The 17283-nt window shown below is 48.6% G+C and overlaps 1 protein-coding gene across 3 annotated transcripts in view; it reads right to left on the bottom strand.

The window, feature by feature from the left end:
* REEP1 (receptor accessory protein 1) overlaps window positions 1–17283 on the bottom strand; it is a 69137-nt gene that overhangs the window by 24043 nt on the left and 27811 nt on the right. For all 3 annotated transcript variants that reach the window (XM_065661498.1, XM_065661506.1, XM_065661486.1), the window contains exons 3-5: window positions 14702–14778; window positions 13993–14113; window positions 12311–12424 (exon numbers count right to left, since the gene is read on the bottom strand). In XM_065661498.1, the coding sequence (XP_065517570.1) occupies window positions 12311–12424; window positions 13993–14113; window positions 14702–14778 (312 nt within the window). The remainder of the gene's footprint in view (window positions 1–12310; window positions 12425–13992; window positions 14114–14701; window positions 14779–17283) is intronic.

Here is a 17283-nt window from a genome sequence, read left to right on the forward strand (position 1 = left end):
TTTGTCCTGTACCACCAGCTCAAGCTTTTAACCTCCTGCCAGCCACTCTGCTCAGCCACCTAACCCAAATACCATTCCATTCCAATGAGCCATTCGTGCATGTGGACACGAGTCCAAGCAGAGATTCACATGTCAGACCAGCCTACAGGGAAGATGACACTAATACACCCTATTGCATTGAAAATGAAGAAGACATTAAATCCTGCATTGCAACTTGTGATACAGCGGCATAAAATGATCAAAGGCCCCAGAGAATGCTCTGAAAAAAGTGCCTGGTATGTGCCCATCATCTGTGGGTCTGCTACATATATCTATGATATATGTAGCATACATACATATCTATGTATCTATCTATCTAGATAGATAGATAGATAGACAGATAGAGATGCATATAGAATCATAGAATCACAGAATGGTTTGGGTTGGAAGGGACCTTAAAGCTCACCCAGTTCCAACTCCCCACCAACACCCAGGGACACCTTCAACTGGACCAGGTTGCTCCAAGCTCCATCCAACCCAGCCAGCTCAAGCACAGAGCGGTGGCGGCTGTGCTGAACAACACAGACCTTCTCTAGGAGAAAAGAATCCAAAATTGCCTTTTCTCAGTTTTAGATTTAATTTAAACCGAGTTCAGGACAGCAAAGCTGCAGGTTGCTCAGCGCACAGATACAGCAAAGCGTCGCTGTTCCTACCGTTCCATGAAACAGGTTGTCCAAGTCTCAGGAACAGCCAAGGCTTAGGCTGAGCAAGGACACTGCCCCCAAATAGAAACACGGCAGATATGATGACTACAACAGAACCGGGATGGTTTCAGATCAAAGTAGAAAACGCTGTCCCCAACCTTCATTTCCCTGTCAGAGGAGCAGCTGCTGTAGATGGAATCGCACACATCTGAGAGGCAGCACTGTGAGGGCTTGCACTGCTGTAGTTGTGTTTTAGCACTAAGGACTTTATCCAGCTGGAGCATTTATTATTCCACAGCAAGACTTATAATTCATGAACAAAATGAAAGCTAACTGAAGGGGGCCTATAGGGATGCTGGAGAGGGACTCTTCGTCAGGGACTGTAGTGACAGGACAAGGGGTAACGGGTTCAAACTTAAACAGGGGAAGTTTAGATTGGATATAAGGAGGAAATTCTTTCCTGTGAGGGTGGTGAGGCACTGGAATGGGTTGCCCAGGGAGGTTGTGAGTGCTCCATCCCTGGCAGTGTTCAAGGCCAGGTTGGATGAAGCCTTGGGTGGGATGGTTTAGTGTGAGGTGTCCCTGCCCATGGCAGGGGGTTGGAACTGGATGATCTTGAGGTCCTTTCCAACCCTAACTATTCTAGGATTCTATGATTAAGAGCTGGGCTTCACAACCGAACAGATTCAGCACCGCGCACATCTCGGGCTGGGCTTGGTTCAAACAATCACATGGAAGATGCAGAGCAGCTGTTTGGGGAATTGGTATTTACCATCTTGGCTGTGATGGTGCAGGTGCTCTTCCAACTGCTACAGACATAGGAGATATCCCAGGAATTTCAGCACACTGTGAGTCTGCACGGAGGGAAGGTCCAGGTCCTGAAGCTATGGCTATGCCATAGGCCAAAGGCATGGGTGCAGCAGAGATCTGGGCTAGGTTTATCCCAGAGAGCATGACAGCAGTAATATGACAGTAGCTATGGTACCATTTCAACAGCAAACCAGTATCATGTTACTATAGAACCTTTAGAAAGCAGGGATTGGGATGACACCACCTCTTCTCCCCTCACTGAACATCAGCTGCCAGGTCAGGACATTGCGCTGGCAGATAGGGGATTATCCATTGGCAATGAGCTGGAGCTCATGGACATGGAGCTGAACATGGCTGATGGGGGATCCAAGAGGTTCCATAGGGCTGGAATCACAGTGGGAATGGACCCAAGGGGATGTTTTTCTGTCTTTTGACTTGTATTTTGGGGATTTGATCTCCTGGTAGAGGACAGAAGCATGAGGTGCTGGAAGACTGAGCCTTACTCTTTCTGGGCACAAAGTGTGCCTGCCTAGACTCAGCTTCCAGCTCATCCTGCTTCTCCTAGGACACAGACTGTCCCTGTAAGCATGGCACTTCTGATCCAGTACAGTGATGGCAACAAGTGGGAGGAAGTATGACCGTTCCCTGCTCACTATAGTGTATCTGCTCCCAAAGTCATCTCATCTTCCTGCCCATAGGAAAGCCCATCCCCGTAAGTGCCGCACAAGCTGAAAGCAGACCTCTTCAGGCTTCCTTTGCCTCTTCTTCTCCCGGGATCTACCAACCTCTCTGGGTCCATACATGGGCAGTTCTGTCTCTATAGGAAAGAAGCCCAGTTTGGGGCAGGGCTTGGTGTTACTGAAGAGAACAGAAACACTAAAAAGAGCACTGTAATATCATCCCCCAGGAGCTGCTGTCACTTGCATCCACCTTATTTAGATTCATAACGCTACCAATGGTATTAGGGCATCGTCCATCACACCAGGGACATTTAAGCTGAAGCTCATCTCTGATTCTAAGGGAAATTAAAGCTCCCATTCATGTAGCGTAGTAATTAATCTAAAACTAATTTAGGCACATTTACCTACTTCAGTCAAAACTGCAGCTGCAGCACAGGCTCACCTTCCTTACCCACATCTGGCACACTCTCGCCTTAGTTTTGCTTTCAAGAGTGGGCCAAACCCCTATCAAAGTCTATACTGAGCACTCAAAGCCAAATAACCTGCATCCTACCTCCCTCTAGATGCTACAGACATCATCACCTCCAGGAATGACCATTCAGCTCTGTGGGCCCAGAGCACAAGCACTGATGCAACCAGCATTGGCTTGGAAGGATGAGGAATCTTGATCCTTTCCAAAGCCTGAAGTCAGTACTGGGATGGGCACTGGGATGGGCACTCTGTAAAGGCTCTGCAGCAGAAACAGCTGGAACTGTTTTAATTGTTTTCCTCTCTATAATTAATCTCTGCATGCGCATCTGAAGTAGAACTTTTTAGATGGAGACGGACTTCGGAGCCTGGGAAAACTGGGTTTGCATCCAATGGAATTATTCATTAGAAATACTCCACAGACACAGGCAGCTTTACACAGGCAAACGAAATTAGGCACAGAATTAAAGACTCTGCAATTTGTATCACAGTCCCATTAAATATGATCTCAATACACACAAATGAGTGTCTAGGTTTTCTCATACCTTCAGTCTGACAATCTGAAAGATTCTGTAGGTATTATTGAGGCTTCAAAACACCTCCAATACCTACAAGCTCCATTCTGCAGCTGTAACAGCACAGTGAAGTAACAAATCAGGAACCAAAACATGTCAAGTCACGGAAGACAAGCTTTTAATACAATCAGTGTTAATAGAGGGTGGCACCTCCCGGCCTGTTGTGCCTTAGGGTCAGCAGTTAACGGACACCACAACACTAACCCTCTCTTTCTGTTGTAACTTTGGTTATACATCTGCATGCATGTTACCGCTCCATCCTGCACACACTCACTACAAGGTGCGGTGCATGTTCCTAGGATGCTGGTTATCACCACAGTGTCAGCAGCACTTCCCCAACAACACCTATCAGAAAATGCTCGCAGAGATGCATCTCGCTGCAGCCCCAACCACCCTAAGGGGCTCACGGCAGCAGGAGAGGCTCCCTTTATCCATTAGCAAGAAGAAAACAACAGCAAACACAGCAGCTTGGCCAATGCAGTAGCAACAACCCGAGTTAGATGGGTTTTCCACATACAAAGCTCCCTGCCTGGCTGCTGGAGTCTCTCTGATTGCCAGCAGAGCACTTGGAAGGCATTTTGCTCATGAGATCAAAGACAGGCTTTTAAAGCTCAGCACGCAGGATCTACCTACTGGAAGCAGAGCAGACAGCATCTGGCCTCAGCCCAATCTCAGCTGAAAACAGTTCAAGCTAATCTAATGGGGAGGCAGACATTAGTTAGGGGTTAGTAAAAGCACTCAGCAGATTACCTGCCCTTGTTTCTGGTCCCAATACAAGTGTAAATGAAGTAGCTGAGAGACCTAGCAAGGGAAAAAAGAGAGCCATTGTGGCAACACACATCAAAGCTTTGAGAATAAGGTCTACTTGAAGCATAAGTAATCGAGGCGAGACATGAGCATGACATTGGGCACCATGGGAAGGGACTCACGTACACATAAGAAGCAGGGACACCCGTCTTTAGACTACACCTTTGGGTGAAGGTTCTCCCTTCCTCGGCTTTCCCAGAGAGATGGAGAAACCACTTCATAACCTCAGCTGACAGGGGTTTACGTAGCAAGTGTGTTCAGAGAGTAAAGCAAATTACAAACACCATTGGGTGCCACTCTGCTCCTTGCACCTCATGGATGCTTCCCACTGGAGACGGGCACCTCTGTAACCCGGACTTAAGATGATTAAGAACAGAGTGCATTTATAACTAATTTAGGTGCAGGATTAGGTGAGGGACACACGGCAGTCATAGAATCACAGAATGGTTTGGGTCGGAAAGGACCTTAACATCATCCAGTTCCAACCCCCTGCCATGGGCAGGGACACCTCACACTAAACCATGTCACCCAAGGCCCTGTCCAACCTGGCCTTGAACACTGCCAGGGATGGAGCATTCACAACTTCCCTGGGCAACCCATTCCAGTGCCTCACCACCCTCACAGTGAAGAACTTCCTCCTTATAGCCAATCTAAACTTCCCCTGTTTCAGTTTGAACCCATCACCCCTTGTCCTATCACTACAGTCCCTAATGAAGAGACCCTTCCCAGCATCTTTGTAGCCCCTTTCAGACACTGGAAGGCTGCTCTGAGGTTTCCACACAGCCTTCCCTTCTCCAGGATGAACGGCCTCAATCTCTCAGCCTGTCTTCAGTCATTTCAGTCCTGGTGACTGCCAGCTCTTAGGAGAAACAGGGTAAGGATGAGGAATCACACCCACAGAATCACAGAATCACAGAATCCCAAGGGTTGGAAGGGACCTCAAAAGATCATCTAGTCCAACCCCCCTGCAAGAGCAGGGTAACCTACACCCAGCAATGAGTCGGAGTTTGCACACAGAAACGTTATCATTTGCTAAGAGCAAACCCATCGGCTTTATGCTGTTGAGCACAGTGAAGGAGAAAACTGCTTCTGCCCCGCTATGAGCACAAATATCCTACACGCAACATCCTGATGGCCAGCCCTTGCGTGCCGTGCCTCCTCGCCACCCGCTTCGGAGATGTCAGACAGCATCAGAGACTCAAAGGGAAACCACAGCTGACGTTAATGTTGATGGTGGAAGCTTCACTTCATCCACCCTTTTTGTTTGTGCCGTTCACTTCCTCTCCTGGGAACTGTTTGTGATTGTCTCTCCCAGGCTGCTCTCTCTGCGCAAGTTTATTGTTTGGTTCTGCTGTCCTGGGCATTCACTGCCCATTGTCGGCTGCTTGGAGACACCAGCGAAGGAGCCAGTGAGAGAGAGAAACCTGGCCTGCAGCTCCAACAGCACCGGGTTATTGCTGATTTGGGAGAAACAGATGCTCAAAGGCTTAAGAATGAAAGATACATCACACCACGACAGGAACAGGTCACAGTACCATGATCAGTGCACGCTACCAAGAAAGCCATTTGCTGTTCCTCTTCAGTGGTGTAACATAGCTCAGCCATGAGATCTTTGATTCTGGATCCCAAATGGAGATCCTTTAGAGGAAGCTATTTTCTAAAGCAGCACGTTCAGCCCTTCTGAGATAACACTTTGGTCCCCAAAGGCTTCTCAAACTGCATACTCTAAATCACTCCTGACGGCTGCTCTTGGCCGTGTTGTGTGCTCTCCTTTGTAACATGGCCATTACAGATAGGGTGCTAAGCAGATGGATCAGAACTGTCCTCAGATGTGCCTAGTAAGTGAAGAATGCCCCCCCCCTTCCAAGCAGTGGGATCTAATCATTACAAAGAGGCTTCCTCCAGCATCTTAAAGGAAAGGATACTCCTTACCCCCTGCTTCCCTCTTTCCCCATTCAAGGAAAAGCGCAGTTCTCCACTGTCACGTCACAAAAGGCAGCATCTCTGCCCCACACACGTTTTTCCTCCACAGTAAATAAGTCTCAATCCTCATAGAAAATAAGGGATCTAAATATTTACTTTCAGGCAGCTGCACTACCTATAATAGACATACTAGAAAAGAGTGAAAAGATGCTGTTTGACTAGAGATTGGATCTAAATCATTACCAGCATTTCCCCTCCAATACCCTAGCTTAAAAAACAGCAAACACACTGGGAACCTTCCTGATATATTTCTTCAGCTAAAGGCCCCTAAAGTAGTGCAATCCCTAGGGGATGATGAGCCCAAAAGTGGAAATGGAAGTGACAAACCAGACAGGGCTGGGAGCTGAGGCAGTTTGGGAACTGCTGATGCTGCACTCCCGAGCGTTAAAGAGGTGGATGCACACAGTGAAACCCTCATCTGCATGCCTGCTCCTTTTGACCCATCCCCAGTGACTGCTGGCTCTGGCAGCCCACAAGCCACATTTCCCCATGCATGAAAGACTCCTGGACTGTTTCTCAGACTTATTAGGCACAAACAGGCTTTTCATCATCACCACTCATGCGTGCCTGCTCCATCCTCATCCATCATCCCCAGCCAAGGCGCTGTGCCCGCTGCCAGCGGCATGCCGTGCCCCGGTCCCCTTCTTAAAGACAGGCTGTACAAGGGGCACAGCACCAGCTGCTGTGCAAACTGTCCCTGCCCCACACACAGGAGGGCAGAAGAAGGTACATTATAAGAAAGCTTTGGGTTATGATGATCTGATGGCTGCAGGGTGCTTTCTGCCGCTCTCCGTTGAAGAACTGAGTTGAAGCTGCAGCTTGGGGATGGTTAAGTGGTTGGCAGCAGGATTTGTCTTGGAGACAGGGAAAGACACTGGCCTGTTTGGCAGAATTCATTTGTTCGGGGTGACGAATAAGGCTACATGCAAAGAGGATCTGGAAAACCCTGGGGATTGAAGGGGAGGGTCAGAGAGCTGATAGTGTAAAACTGGCGGTGGGTGCATTGCAGAGACAGAGGAGGCAAGGGCAGGGAAGGCAAGCAGGGAACAGATGAGCAGGGGACTGGGGACGGGGCAAGGCAGCAGAGGGCAGGAGGCTCAGGGTGACAGCAGAGCATGTGAAAGTGCTGAGAGCACGGTGACAGCAAGGGAGTACATACGGATGTGCTGGATGTGCCTCCAAGCCATTGGTGCCTCTCCTCATTGCAGCCACTATGGACCCCAGCTGCTCATGTTAGAAACCTGACTGGTGTCAGTGAAAAACCCACTTATGCCCATGCTTCCATCTGATGTCTCCAGTGGCACCAGCACCACTGCTGGGGCTGTAACAACCTGCTGCTGCTGCTCTCCTTCTGCTGTGATCCAAACGCAGGCTCCCCTGCCTCTCCTCCCTTGAAGTGAGCTGGAAAGAAGGTGCAGGCAGTGCCCAGGGCCCTTTGGGAGCAGGAATGCTGAATTAGTTGGAACTAATGGAAAGCACACAAAGAGCAGCAGGATTTACTGCCTGGTCACCTAATCCTGCCACTTAGGACTGAATCACTTGAAGTCACAGCGTGTGACAGAATGACCAAGCAATGAGGACAGGATTACAGAGCCCCAAATCAGATTATGCTCCTTGATGGGGACACAAGCTGCTAGGGACAGGGAAAAGATCTGTGCTGAGCACCTTGCAGGGTGTAATAAGAGCAGATATCCAGTGCTGTCTGCTCAGAGAGCAGCAAAAATAGACTCTCTGGAGAGAGAAAACACCCAAGTGAGCCAAGCTGGACAGGGCCAGGGTACCTGGAACACTGACAGCTCCTCAGCCTGTGAAATGAACTGGCACAGGTTTGTGCCAGCATTAGCACAAATGTGGCTTCAAAACAGAGCGGAGCAGGAGGGAGGGGAAGGGAGACGAGCCTGCAGTTGGCTAGCTAAAACCGGGGGCTATTTAAGAGAGAGAGGTGAAAGGGCCAAGGGATTAGAGGTTAGGAAGCTGTGGCTGTGCTTGCAGCATCTTAGCCTGTAGTAAATGTACAAACAGCAGTCTGCCACACACAGATGCAATCGCAGCCAGCTGACTTGTGCTACATGGATAAATAGGTGATGGATAAAATGAATGGCTAAAATAAAAGATAGAATGAAGACAGGGGCCTTGCCCTAAGATCTTATCATGATGGAGCACCTCCTGTATGAAGACAGGCTGAGGAAGTTGGGGCTGTTCAGCCTGGAGAAGAGAAGGCTGCGTGGAGACCTCAGAGCAGCCTTCCAGTACCTGAAGGGGGCCTATAGGGATGCTGGGGAGGGACTCTTCATTAGGGACTGTAGTGACAGGACAAGGGGTAATGGGTTAAAACTTAAACAGGGGAAGTTTAGATTGGATATAAGGAGGAAATTCTTTCCTGTGAGGGTGGTGAAGCACTGGAATGGGTTGCCCAGGGAAGTTGTGAATGCTCCATCCCTGGCGGTGTTCAAGGCCAGGTTGGATGAAGCCTTGGGTGGGATGGTTTAGTGTGAGGTGTCCCTGTCCATGGCAGGGGGGCTGGAACTGGATGATCTTGAGGTCCTTTCCAACCCTAACTATTCTATGATTCTATGATGAGTTAGCACAGCTCAGGGAAAGGAAAGAACAGGGCTCTGCACAGTGAGAAACGTGTCTCCAAGTACAGGAGCCTTTAGAGTTTAGCCAGTTCACTGAGAACAGGTTTGGGCAGAGGACACTTCCAGCCCAGCAGCTCACTGTGTATTTGCCACTAGACGATGCTGATTTGCAAAGTCTGAGGGTCCATTTCTTAGTACAAAAGCACCTTTTCCTTGCCCATTGATCCAAGTGAAGCAGCAAGTGAAGACAGATCCTCACATTCACTTACTGGTAAAAGCCATGTTTTCCAAGGGAGCTGTAGGAGCTCAGTACTTCTGAAGAGGATTCTTCATTAGGGACTGTAGTGATAGGACAAGGGGTAACGGGTTAAAACTTAAACAGGGGAAGTTTAGATTGGATATAAGGAGGAAATTCTTTCCTGTTAGGGTGGTGAGGCACTGGAATGGGTTGCCCAGGGAAGTTGTGAATGCTCCATCCCTGGCAATGTTCAAGGCCAGGTTGGACAGAGCCTTGGGTGGGATGGTTTAGTGTGAGGTGTCCCTGCCCATGGCAGGGGGTTGGAACTGGATGATGTTAACGTCCTTTCCAACCCTAACTATTCTATGATTCTATGATCTATAGGTTCTATATATAGGTTCCAGTTCTAACACGATCCATTAAAGGCCGAAGCCAAATGAACCTGAAGTCCTGAAGGGCTCACTTTCCCATCTACACTCAACACTTACCACAGGTTAGCCGGATGGGACAACCAAGCCATAGGAATAATATTCTCTTCCCTTCCTCCTTGGAAACTCCCCCCTAGGGACAGCACTGCAGTCTTGCCTAGCATCTGTCTGCTCAAAGTGCTTTCCAGATAGTCATTTAAATATATCTCATGCAGCATAATCCATCTCTGCAGTACCTCCTTCTCAAGTGAGCAAGTGAAGGCATTGACATACATTTAACAGCAGCTGAAAACCAGGGCAACAAACCCTGTTACCACCCCTACCTGCTCATATCTCTTGGGAAGGGCTTCCTTCATAGCAGAGACAGCTAAATGGAGACAAATCCACACCTGACTGGTCACATTTCACATGCTGAATAGCTGAGGAACCTCAGCTCAGCTTCTGTACTGCAACACATAGCCCGTAAATCACAGCCGCTCAGCCCAAAACACAACACATCCAGTCTGAGAAGGGCAAGGGGCAGAAGCTGCATTAACCACTCCTGACAATCACACCATGAAGAGTGTAAATGCATTAAGGGTGTGGCTGCATGAGCAGCACAGCTGATCTGTCTGCTTCACAGCACCAGCACCTTGCTTTCCTTTCCTCGGGCCATACCCTTCACAACACAGCTCCATCCCTTCCCTTGTGCTGGCTCAGGCATTTGAGACTCATTTGTGGGCTCAAAAAGCAGAATTCCCTTTCCTGCCCTTTCTGGATTAGATTTGTGATAGATTAGAGAGAACCTGAGGAGGTCCAAAGAGCTGATGCACAGTAACACACTGGGAGCAGGAGCATCACCCCACTTTGGAGGAGGAAAGCCGTCAGATCAGCTCACCCTGTCTCCTGGATCTGCACCCTGAGGCACACAGAAGCAAAGAACTTGCTGGAGGCCACACACCAAAGCACTGAAGGAAGCCAGGAGTCCTGTTTTCCCTCACATATTCAGGGTAATCTAAAAGTCAAGGCTGAAGCAAAGACATGAACAGCCCTTCCTTTGTTGTAAAAATCAATCCATCCATCCATCCAACAACAACCTCTCAATCTTATAACAGCTCATTTTCCCCTCCCCAAAGCAGTGGGCAGGGAAGACTCCTCTGGTCCATTGACAGGGTGCAGTATCTCTCAGTTTAGGCTGGCAGATGTGCCACACAACAATTCCACACAAGTCACAGCGTTGCTTTCTTCCATCACTGAATGGGAAGCTTCATTCATACAAAACAATGGCTTCCTTGTACCCTGGAGGCTCTTCTCCCTTCTATCCAGCTTCCCATTGCCACTGGAGCCCCATTCCAAGGCAGCGAGGTTATGGAGAACACCAGAAAAGCAGAACAGTGGGAAGAAGAACCATGGTGCTGACTGCTCATTCAGGCTGAAGACAGCGTGAGATGAACAGGTTGGCACTGGGGGTCTGAGCATCTCAGATTCAGGAGGTACCCAAACAGGAGGCAGGGTTCCTTCAGGATTCACACACAGTTTCTCACTCTGGCCTCAAACCAGCTCTAGCACAAAGAATCTGCAGCACCTCGCAGGAAGAGGCTTGGAGCAAAGGCAGTGCTGCAAAACTGGCATTCCCAGGGCCTATTTATGCCCATGAAGGGACTTCTTTGGGCTTACATAGCAGCAGCAAAAGTGTTAAGTGTCACGAAAGCATCACACACATTGCTTTGTTAGGCATACAATACATAGCTCTGCCCGAGGTCCACATTTATCCCAGGGTTCAGTCCAGGTTTGGATGAGCTTCCAGTCCCTGGGTTAGCAGAGCAGCAAACAGGTCAGGAGAACTGAGCCACGGCTAATAAGCACAGGCTGCACAATGCTTGGTGGGGAAAAGGAAGGCAATTGGGGGTTTTTCTTTGGAAAAAGGCATAGCTTCTGCATATCCTTGTGATCCTACATGTGCATGGCACACCCCAGGGGCTCCCCGCTTCTATAGTACCTTGCATTCAACATGCTGTATAGACCTAATGGTATTTGGGCTCCTAAGGATGTATCATGTGTTCGTTACAGAAGGTAAGGCCAAGACGTACTAAAATGATGTGCCTGGGGTCATACGAAAAGCATCTGAAGAGGGAAATAACTTCCTTCAACTCCCTTTCACACATTTTTCCTAATACCAGTGCCCATAAGTTTCTATTATCCTTTTGCAAGAGGCGCTGTATCTGACTGCTCAAAAGCCGTACCCTTTTATACAACTCTTGCCCCCAAAACACAAGGGCACAGTCGCTGCGCACATTTACCCTAAGCCATGCTAATCCATGGCCAGACAGCAGGACCACAAAATGCAGTTATCAAGTCCTCGCAGCTTTTATGCAAGCAAGGAAACAGAGATAACAGCTATTTTCTGGTACTGGCCCTAAGCCAGGAACTGAGTACAGGATGCGCCTCCTCAAATGAGACCACTCATCCAATATCCTTCTCCAAAACTCATGCCACTTCCCATTCGCTCTTACATAAACATGTCTCCAGAGAATTATATGCTGGGTATGTTATGTGGAAGCCTTGCAGATGAACTTTGAGCCTTCATAGATCACGTCTGCTCTCTGTCAGTACCCACATTAGCCAGGCTTCCCAACTATTCAGCATAATAACTGAAGAATAGGGGTGCAGAAGGGCTTTCCTTCACCACAGAAGGTACTCATCAAAGATCTCCCTGGCAGGGCGCTGTGTTCACCTAATGGTGAACCTAACCTTCCATGGAAGCACGCTCCTGTTTTGCCAGTGAAAAGGAAGCGCACAGGCTGTGATGAACAGAATTCCTAATGCTGTCACCTGGGTATTGACACTGAAGTAAATGCAGTCTTAATCCTGCACGTCCAACTCCTGTAGGTTGCCCATCGCCACACTTACTGTCTTCATCCCAAGAGGCTCCTATGTGGCTGGTGAATGGGCGACTGGGAGGCATGATCAAAACCAGTGAGAGGATCCCTCCCCATCTCTCCCCCTCCACAGTGTGGCTGCTGGTGGTGATGGATGCAGCTGAGAAGCTGATGTGTGACCATCCTGACCCGCACCTTTACCTTCGAAGCTGCCATGACGGCTGCCGTGGCTGCGACGTTCAGCCCCCGCTTCCCAAAGTGGACAAGGGCATCGTAGCTCCGGTCTTTGGCCTGGACAAGGCAGTCATCGATCTCCTGTCACAGCAAGCAACAAAACAAGCAAACAATAAAGCAAAGGAAGGACAAGTTCAGAGTGTTCCAAGCCTCGAACTCTTGGCAGGGCCATGGCATCTTTTATGGAGGTAGGTACCATCCATTTCCTTCGCCTTGGCTGGAGACAAGCTCACAGCCAGTGTTTGCAAAGACAAAAGGTCTGCAGGGGAGTAGTAACTCCCATGGCAGGCTTTGGGAACTTGTTATTCTGCAAATAGAAGATTGGGATCCAAAGTTGGGATACACTTGCATGGTGTGCAATGACCATCAATGGGTCTTGGAAACAAGACAGATACATCGACCTGGGCAGAATGGACCAGGAGCCATTTGCAATCTATGGACTCTAAAGATAAATTCATTGCCCCATAGTTATAAAGAAGTGTATTATGACACTGGGCGGATGAAGCTGTACTGCTCTGCAGCCAGGACTGGTGGTCTCAGAAGTATCTGAGTCATCTCTCCCATCACTGCAATGGCCAGCTTCAACATGCCCATAGACTTGGTAGGTCCAGAGCTTCCAGATTTGATGCCGCTCAATATACAGTGAAATGGTTATGAAAGTTCCTTCCCTCACCTTCCCTCCCTCAAGACATAGGGGTCTGGATGATGATGGATGACAATGAGTTCTAGTACTGAGGCGCTGGATGAGCTGGGTTAGTGAGGACTGGAGGCCACGAGAAGCTGCTGGCTGTGTAGTGATTCCCTCCCTATTCCTAGTAGACAAGAGGTGGCAACCCAAAATGCATAAGCACTGTTTGTGAAAAGTAGAAGTTCCCAGGGTGCAGAGAGACAGGGGATTGATCCCCACTGTCCCCCTTGGACAGGACTGAGATACAGCTGCTCACGCACTGCCTGCGGCTAAACAGAGCTTTCATTTCCACACTTGCCAATGCAGGAAACAGTTATTTACTTCTTAGTAGTCTGCAGGTTGGTACGTGACTGATGGCTATTCTTGGCCCATGCATTCCCATGAGCCAAATGGCTCTGCCTGACAACGTCCCATTCACAGCCACAGGAATCTCTTAGGCAGGCGAATGATCCAAGCTGTATTGCCTCCCCCCAGAGTTAATCTGAGCAAGACGTTTCTCAACCCAGGACCTCAGCGTGCTGCATGTCTTACTTCAGCAGGCTATACAGTGCTTGCTAAGCCTGCTTTAGACAGGCTGGGCCATTCGTTTTAGTGCTGCACCATGTTTTAGGCAGAGCTGGGAAACAAAGTCAAGGAGCCCTGGCTGCCAGCCCCTGTTTGTTACAGCCAGCCACAACGCAGCACTCAGCTATATCCAGCCACTACGTGCAGAGCAGCCCAGGAGGTATTTTTATCCCCCTCACTCCCAACGTCTCAAGTGCACAAAGATGAGTTAATACGTGTGAGTGTGCTGAACAGATGCCAGTATTGAAATAACGAAGAACAAAACCACCAACCAAAGGAGATGGTCAAATGATAGGGGAAGGGAATCAGCAACTCCCAGTCCTTCAGTGAAAATGAGTGACAGGAAGACGGGAGTAAACACATTGCAGATCTGCTCCATCCAGGCACCTGTGGTTACCTTCTCTTTTGAAGACAGTGTTGGATGAACAAATTTCCTGTACAGGAGGCTGGAGCCTTTTGTGTACGGAGACAGCAGCCAAGCTACAAAAGCTATTTTGAGTTCATAGTAGAATGGAAACCTAGGAGAAAAAGAGCTATTAGTGTCCACTCCCAATTTAACCACTGCCCTTGGAGATGCTCAGCACAGGAAGGGACTGGCCAGTCTGGTTAGGGAAGCTTTTGCTTACTGAAAAGTCCAAAGACCCGAATACATCCACTCACCTTTACCGACATCTCAACTAGCATGTGGGTAAAGCTTTACTTGGGTATCGGGGCCATTATTGAATGGTCTGAAAGAGAGTCTGCTGTGTGATAAGAGGACCTTTCTATATGCAAAGAGCACAGATGCTGCCTTCATAGCATCCCCAGTCATTATGAGGGAGCAAAGAGCAAACCAGCAAATCAATGTTTCATTGATATGTTTATGTACCTTTCGTCTCTCTGTTTTTCTGCTTTTAAGATAACACTTATCTGCCTGAAACTGGAATACAAGAACCTTTGCTGCCAAGCAACATGCAATATAAAGGTGCAGATCCACACTGTGGCTTTCGGGTAGCATTGTAAAGTATACAGGAGACTAACGGGCAACAGGACAACCTTTAGCTGCAACATCAAGCCAAGGACTTCTTGGGATTAGATGATTAGACCCTCTCCCGTGTGGTGCTCACCAGCATAGAAAGATGTCCGTGAATGTCTCTGCTGTCGTGAAGAGCGCGAATATGATCCAGTACATCATCCATTTGACCTGATAAGTAAAACAAGTGTCAGTTCATTCTCCCCCAGGGGCCTTGAACTATCTCTTACAGGCACAAATGTACAGAGTAACTCCCACAGAAAAAGAATGCTCTGGTTCTTCCCACCTCCCCCTTGTGTGTTTAACAACTACTATGGACTTGAAGATGCGCGAAATACCCCACCTCAGCACATAACACAACAGGTTTCCACAGAGACCCTTGGGAAGCAAGAGACTGTGGCCTTTAGGACTGGCCTTATGAAGAGAAGAGCAGCCTGGCTCTGTCCTTAGAGAGGACCACAGCCCTGTCACAGGGCATTAACAACCTCACTTGGCTCATCTTGACAAAAGCGAACACTAGGGTGTTGGCCAAACTGCAATGAAGACAAACTGTATTTACTTGCATAACATCTACAAGCAGGGGAAACCAGCCAGGGAGATATAAAGAGGTAATTGCCCATCCCACGATCCAGGGCTCAGGAGCACAATCAGCTCACCCCAACTTACTGAATCAGTGTGCATCACTTGGTGGTGCCTCCTCACATCCACACTCTGAGCACACTGCAGTGACAAGGGCGAGTGAATCAGCTTAAATCCCTCACCTGGGGCTTGGGTGAGAGCATTTCACCTCATACTGGTAGTAAAAGTATATGTTGTGCTGTCAGTGCTCAACCATGGTAACTCCAGTGTGGCGTGCACTGCTTGATGGGTGATTTATGGATGAACACCTTTGTGGTGATAGCAACAGACACAGAAAGAGTGCTTGGGAGCTGTGACTTGGTCAGGGAAACTGTAGGATCTTGAGTAATTCAGGGATCTGGGGATTTGTGTCACTAAAAGGCATTTAAAGCCCAGCTAAACTATTCTGATGAAAATCAGAGAATTGGACCCAAGTGTTACCTAAGGATGGGATAACTGCAATAGAATAAGGGAAAGAAGGCAGTACAAGGGGGATGCCTACACCGGGTGCTGCTCTGGGGAAGGAAGGATGGAGGTGGCAATAAATCTGTACCTCACCAGCTCTGAAATGGCTTCTCCCCAATGCAGTGGGGACAGTACCTGTAGTCTCTCTCCACTCCCTGCAGGTACTGCAATAATTCCCTGAGGAACTGCCACCATATAGAGCTATAGCACTGCTCTCCTGGGACTTATTTATATGTCTATTTGGTGTGACAGCAGTGGAATGGCCCAGCCAAATGCCCAAGAACATTGCCTTCCCAGGGCAGCTTCTGTCAGTGTTTTCCACATACCTCAGAGCCTCAGCTGGACATGCCTGCCAGCCAGACTTCGACACCAAACGAGACCTGGTGTGGAAGGGCTCGGATCAGCCTCAAAACCATTTATCAAAATGGCCATTACTAATGAAAATAAACTGCAGGGAGATTATCTGGAGTAAGAGATGAAGGCTTGTACTGGGTCAGTGTAAACTGCTACTGCTTTGGGTTATTTCAGACACTAATAGAGGTACTGCCACAACTGAGAAACGACCGTAAGTGCAGAGCAGGTCTCGCACCTGGGTCACGACCCCATGTGTCTGGTGCGAGTTCTTCATTTGCAATTGAATTCCCAACAGGAATTGGACCCTTCAACAAAATACGTCCCAGAAAGGGGCTATGGAAACACTAAGTATCAGTGGCAGGCACCGCTGGGGGATGCCAGCACACGTCTCCACCCTTCCTAAGCAAAGGATGTGCAATCCTTGAGCAGCAAAGCTGTGCAAGGGCTGCAGGGACATTCTGCTGTAAGTATCTGATGGGTTCTGCCGCACTTAATGATTCTCAGAATACCCCAACCATTAACTGAAGGAGGGTACTGATAGAAAGGGAAAATCTCAGCAGGCACAGTGAGTCCCTGTTTGAGCTGGTGCAAGGACTTAAAGGGATACCCATCTGTGCTGTTAGAGGAGAAAATGGGCTTGTTATCCTTGGGATCTTGAGAGGATTGAAGAGTCAGGATCTGGAGGCTGAGTCGGGTTCAGTGTAACAGAACTCAGGTTGTGAAGGGCACTACAAGTCCTACAGGACACCAAGAGCATCCGGGTGGGTTTGATTCTCCCACACCGCACCTTCCCTTGGTGGCCCCATATGCCTTTAGAAACTGGGCCCAGGGAAGATCTTTCAGCCACAGGATGAGGCAGTACAACCACATCTGCCTGTAAATAGGTCACTCCACACGGAAGGATGTTTCCATCTGAGGATTCAGTCCTATGTGCTTCAAGTTTCCTCCTCTGATCCTTGCTCTGAATGAGCAGATCAAGCTTCAAGGCTTTTTGAAAAGGCTTTGATTTATGCTGCTCTTCAGAAACAAAAGGAAAACAGGCAAAGCTCTGCGTGCAAACACCTTTTAAGTTGACCATATTTAGCTCACACCACCATAGAAACAGCATACATTTGTCAAAGAGCACTTCGACTCAGCAGAGGAGCCAGAAGCACAAACTCAAGTCTTATTTGAGACTTGTGCCAGTCCATCTTCAGGCCACTCTTCCCCTTGCACTGGTTTATGAGCTTTCCCAGTATA

Source organism: Lathamus discolor, chromosome 1 (genome assembly GCF_037157495.1).
Source record: "Lathamus discolor isolate bLatDis1 chromosome 1, bLatDis1.hap1, whole genome shotgun sequence".
NCBI classification, from domain to species: Eukaryota; Metazoa; Chordata; class Aves; order Psittaciformes; family Psittacidae; genus Lathamus; species Lathamus discolor.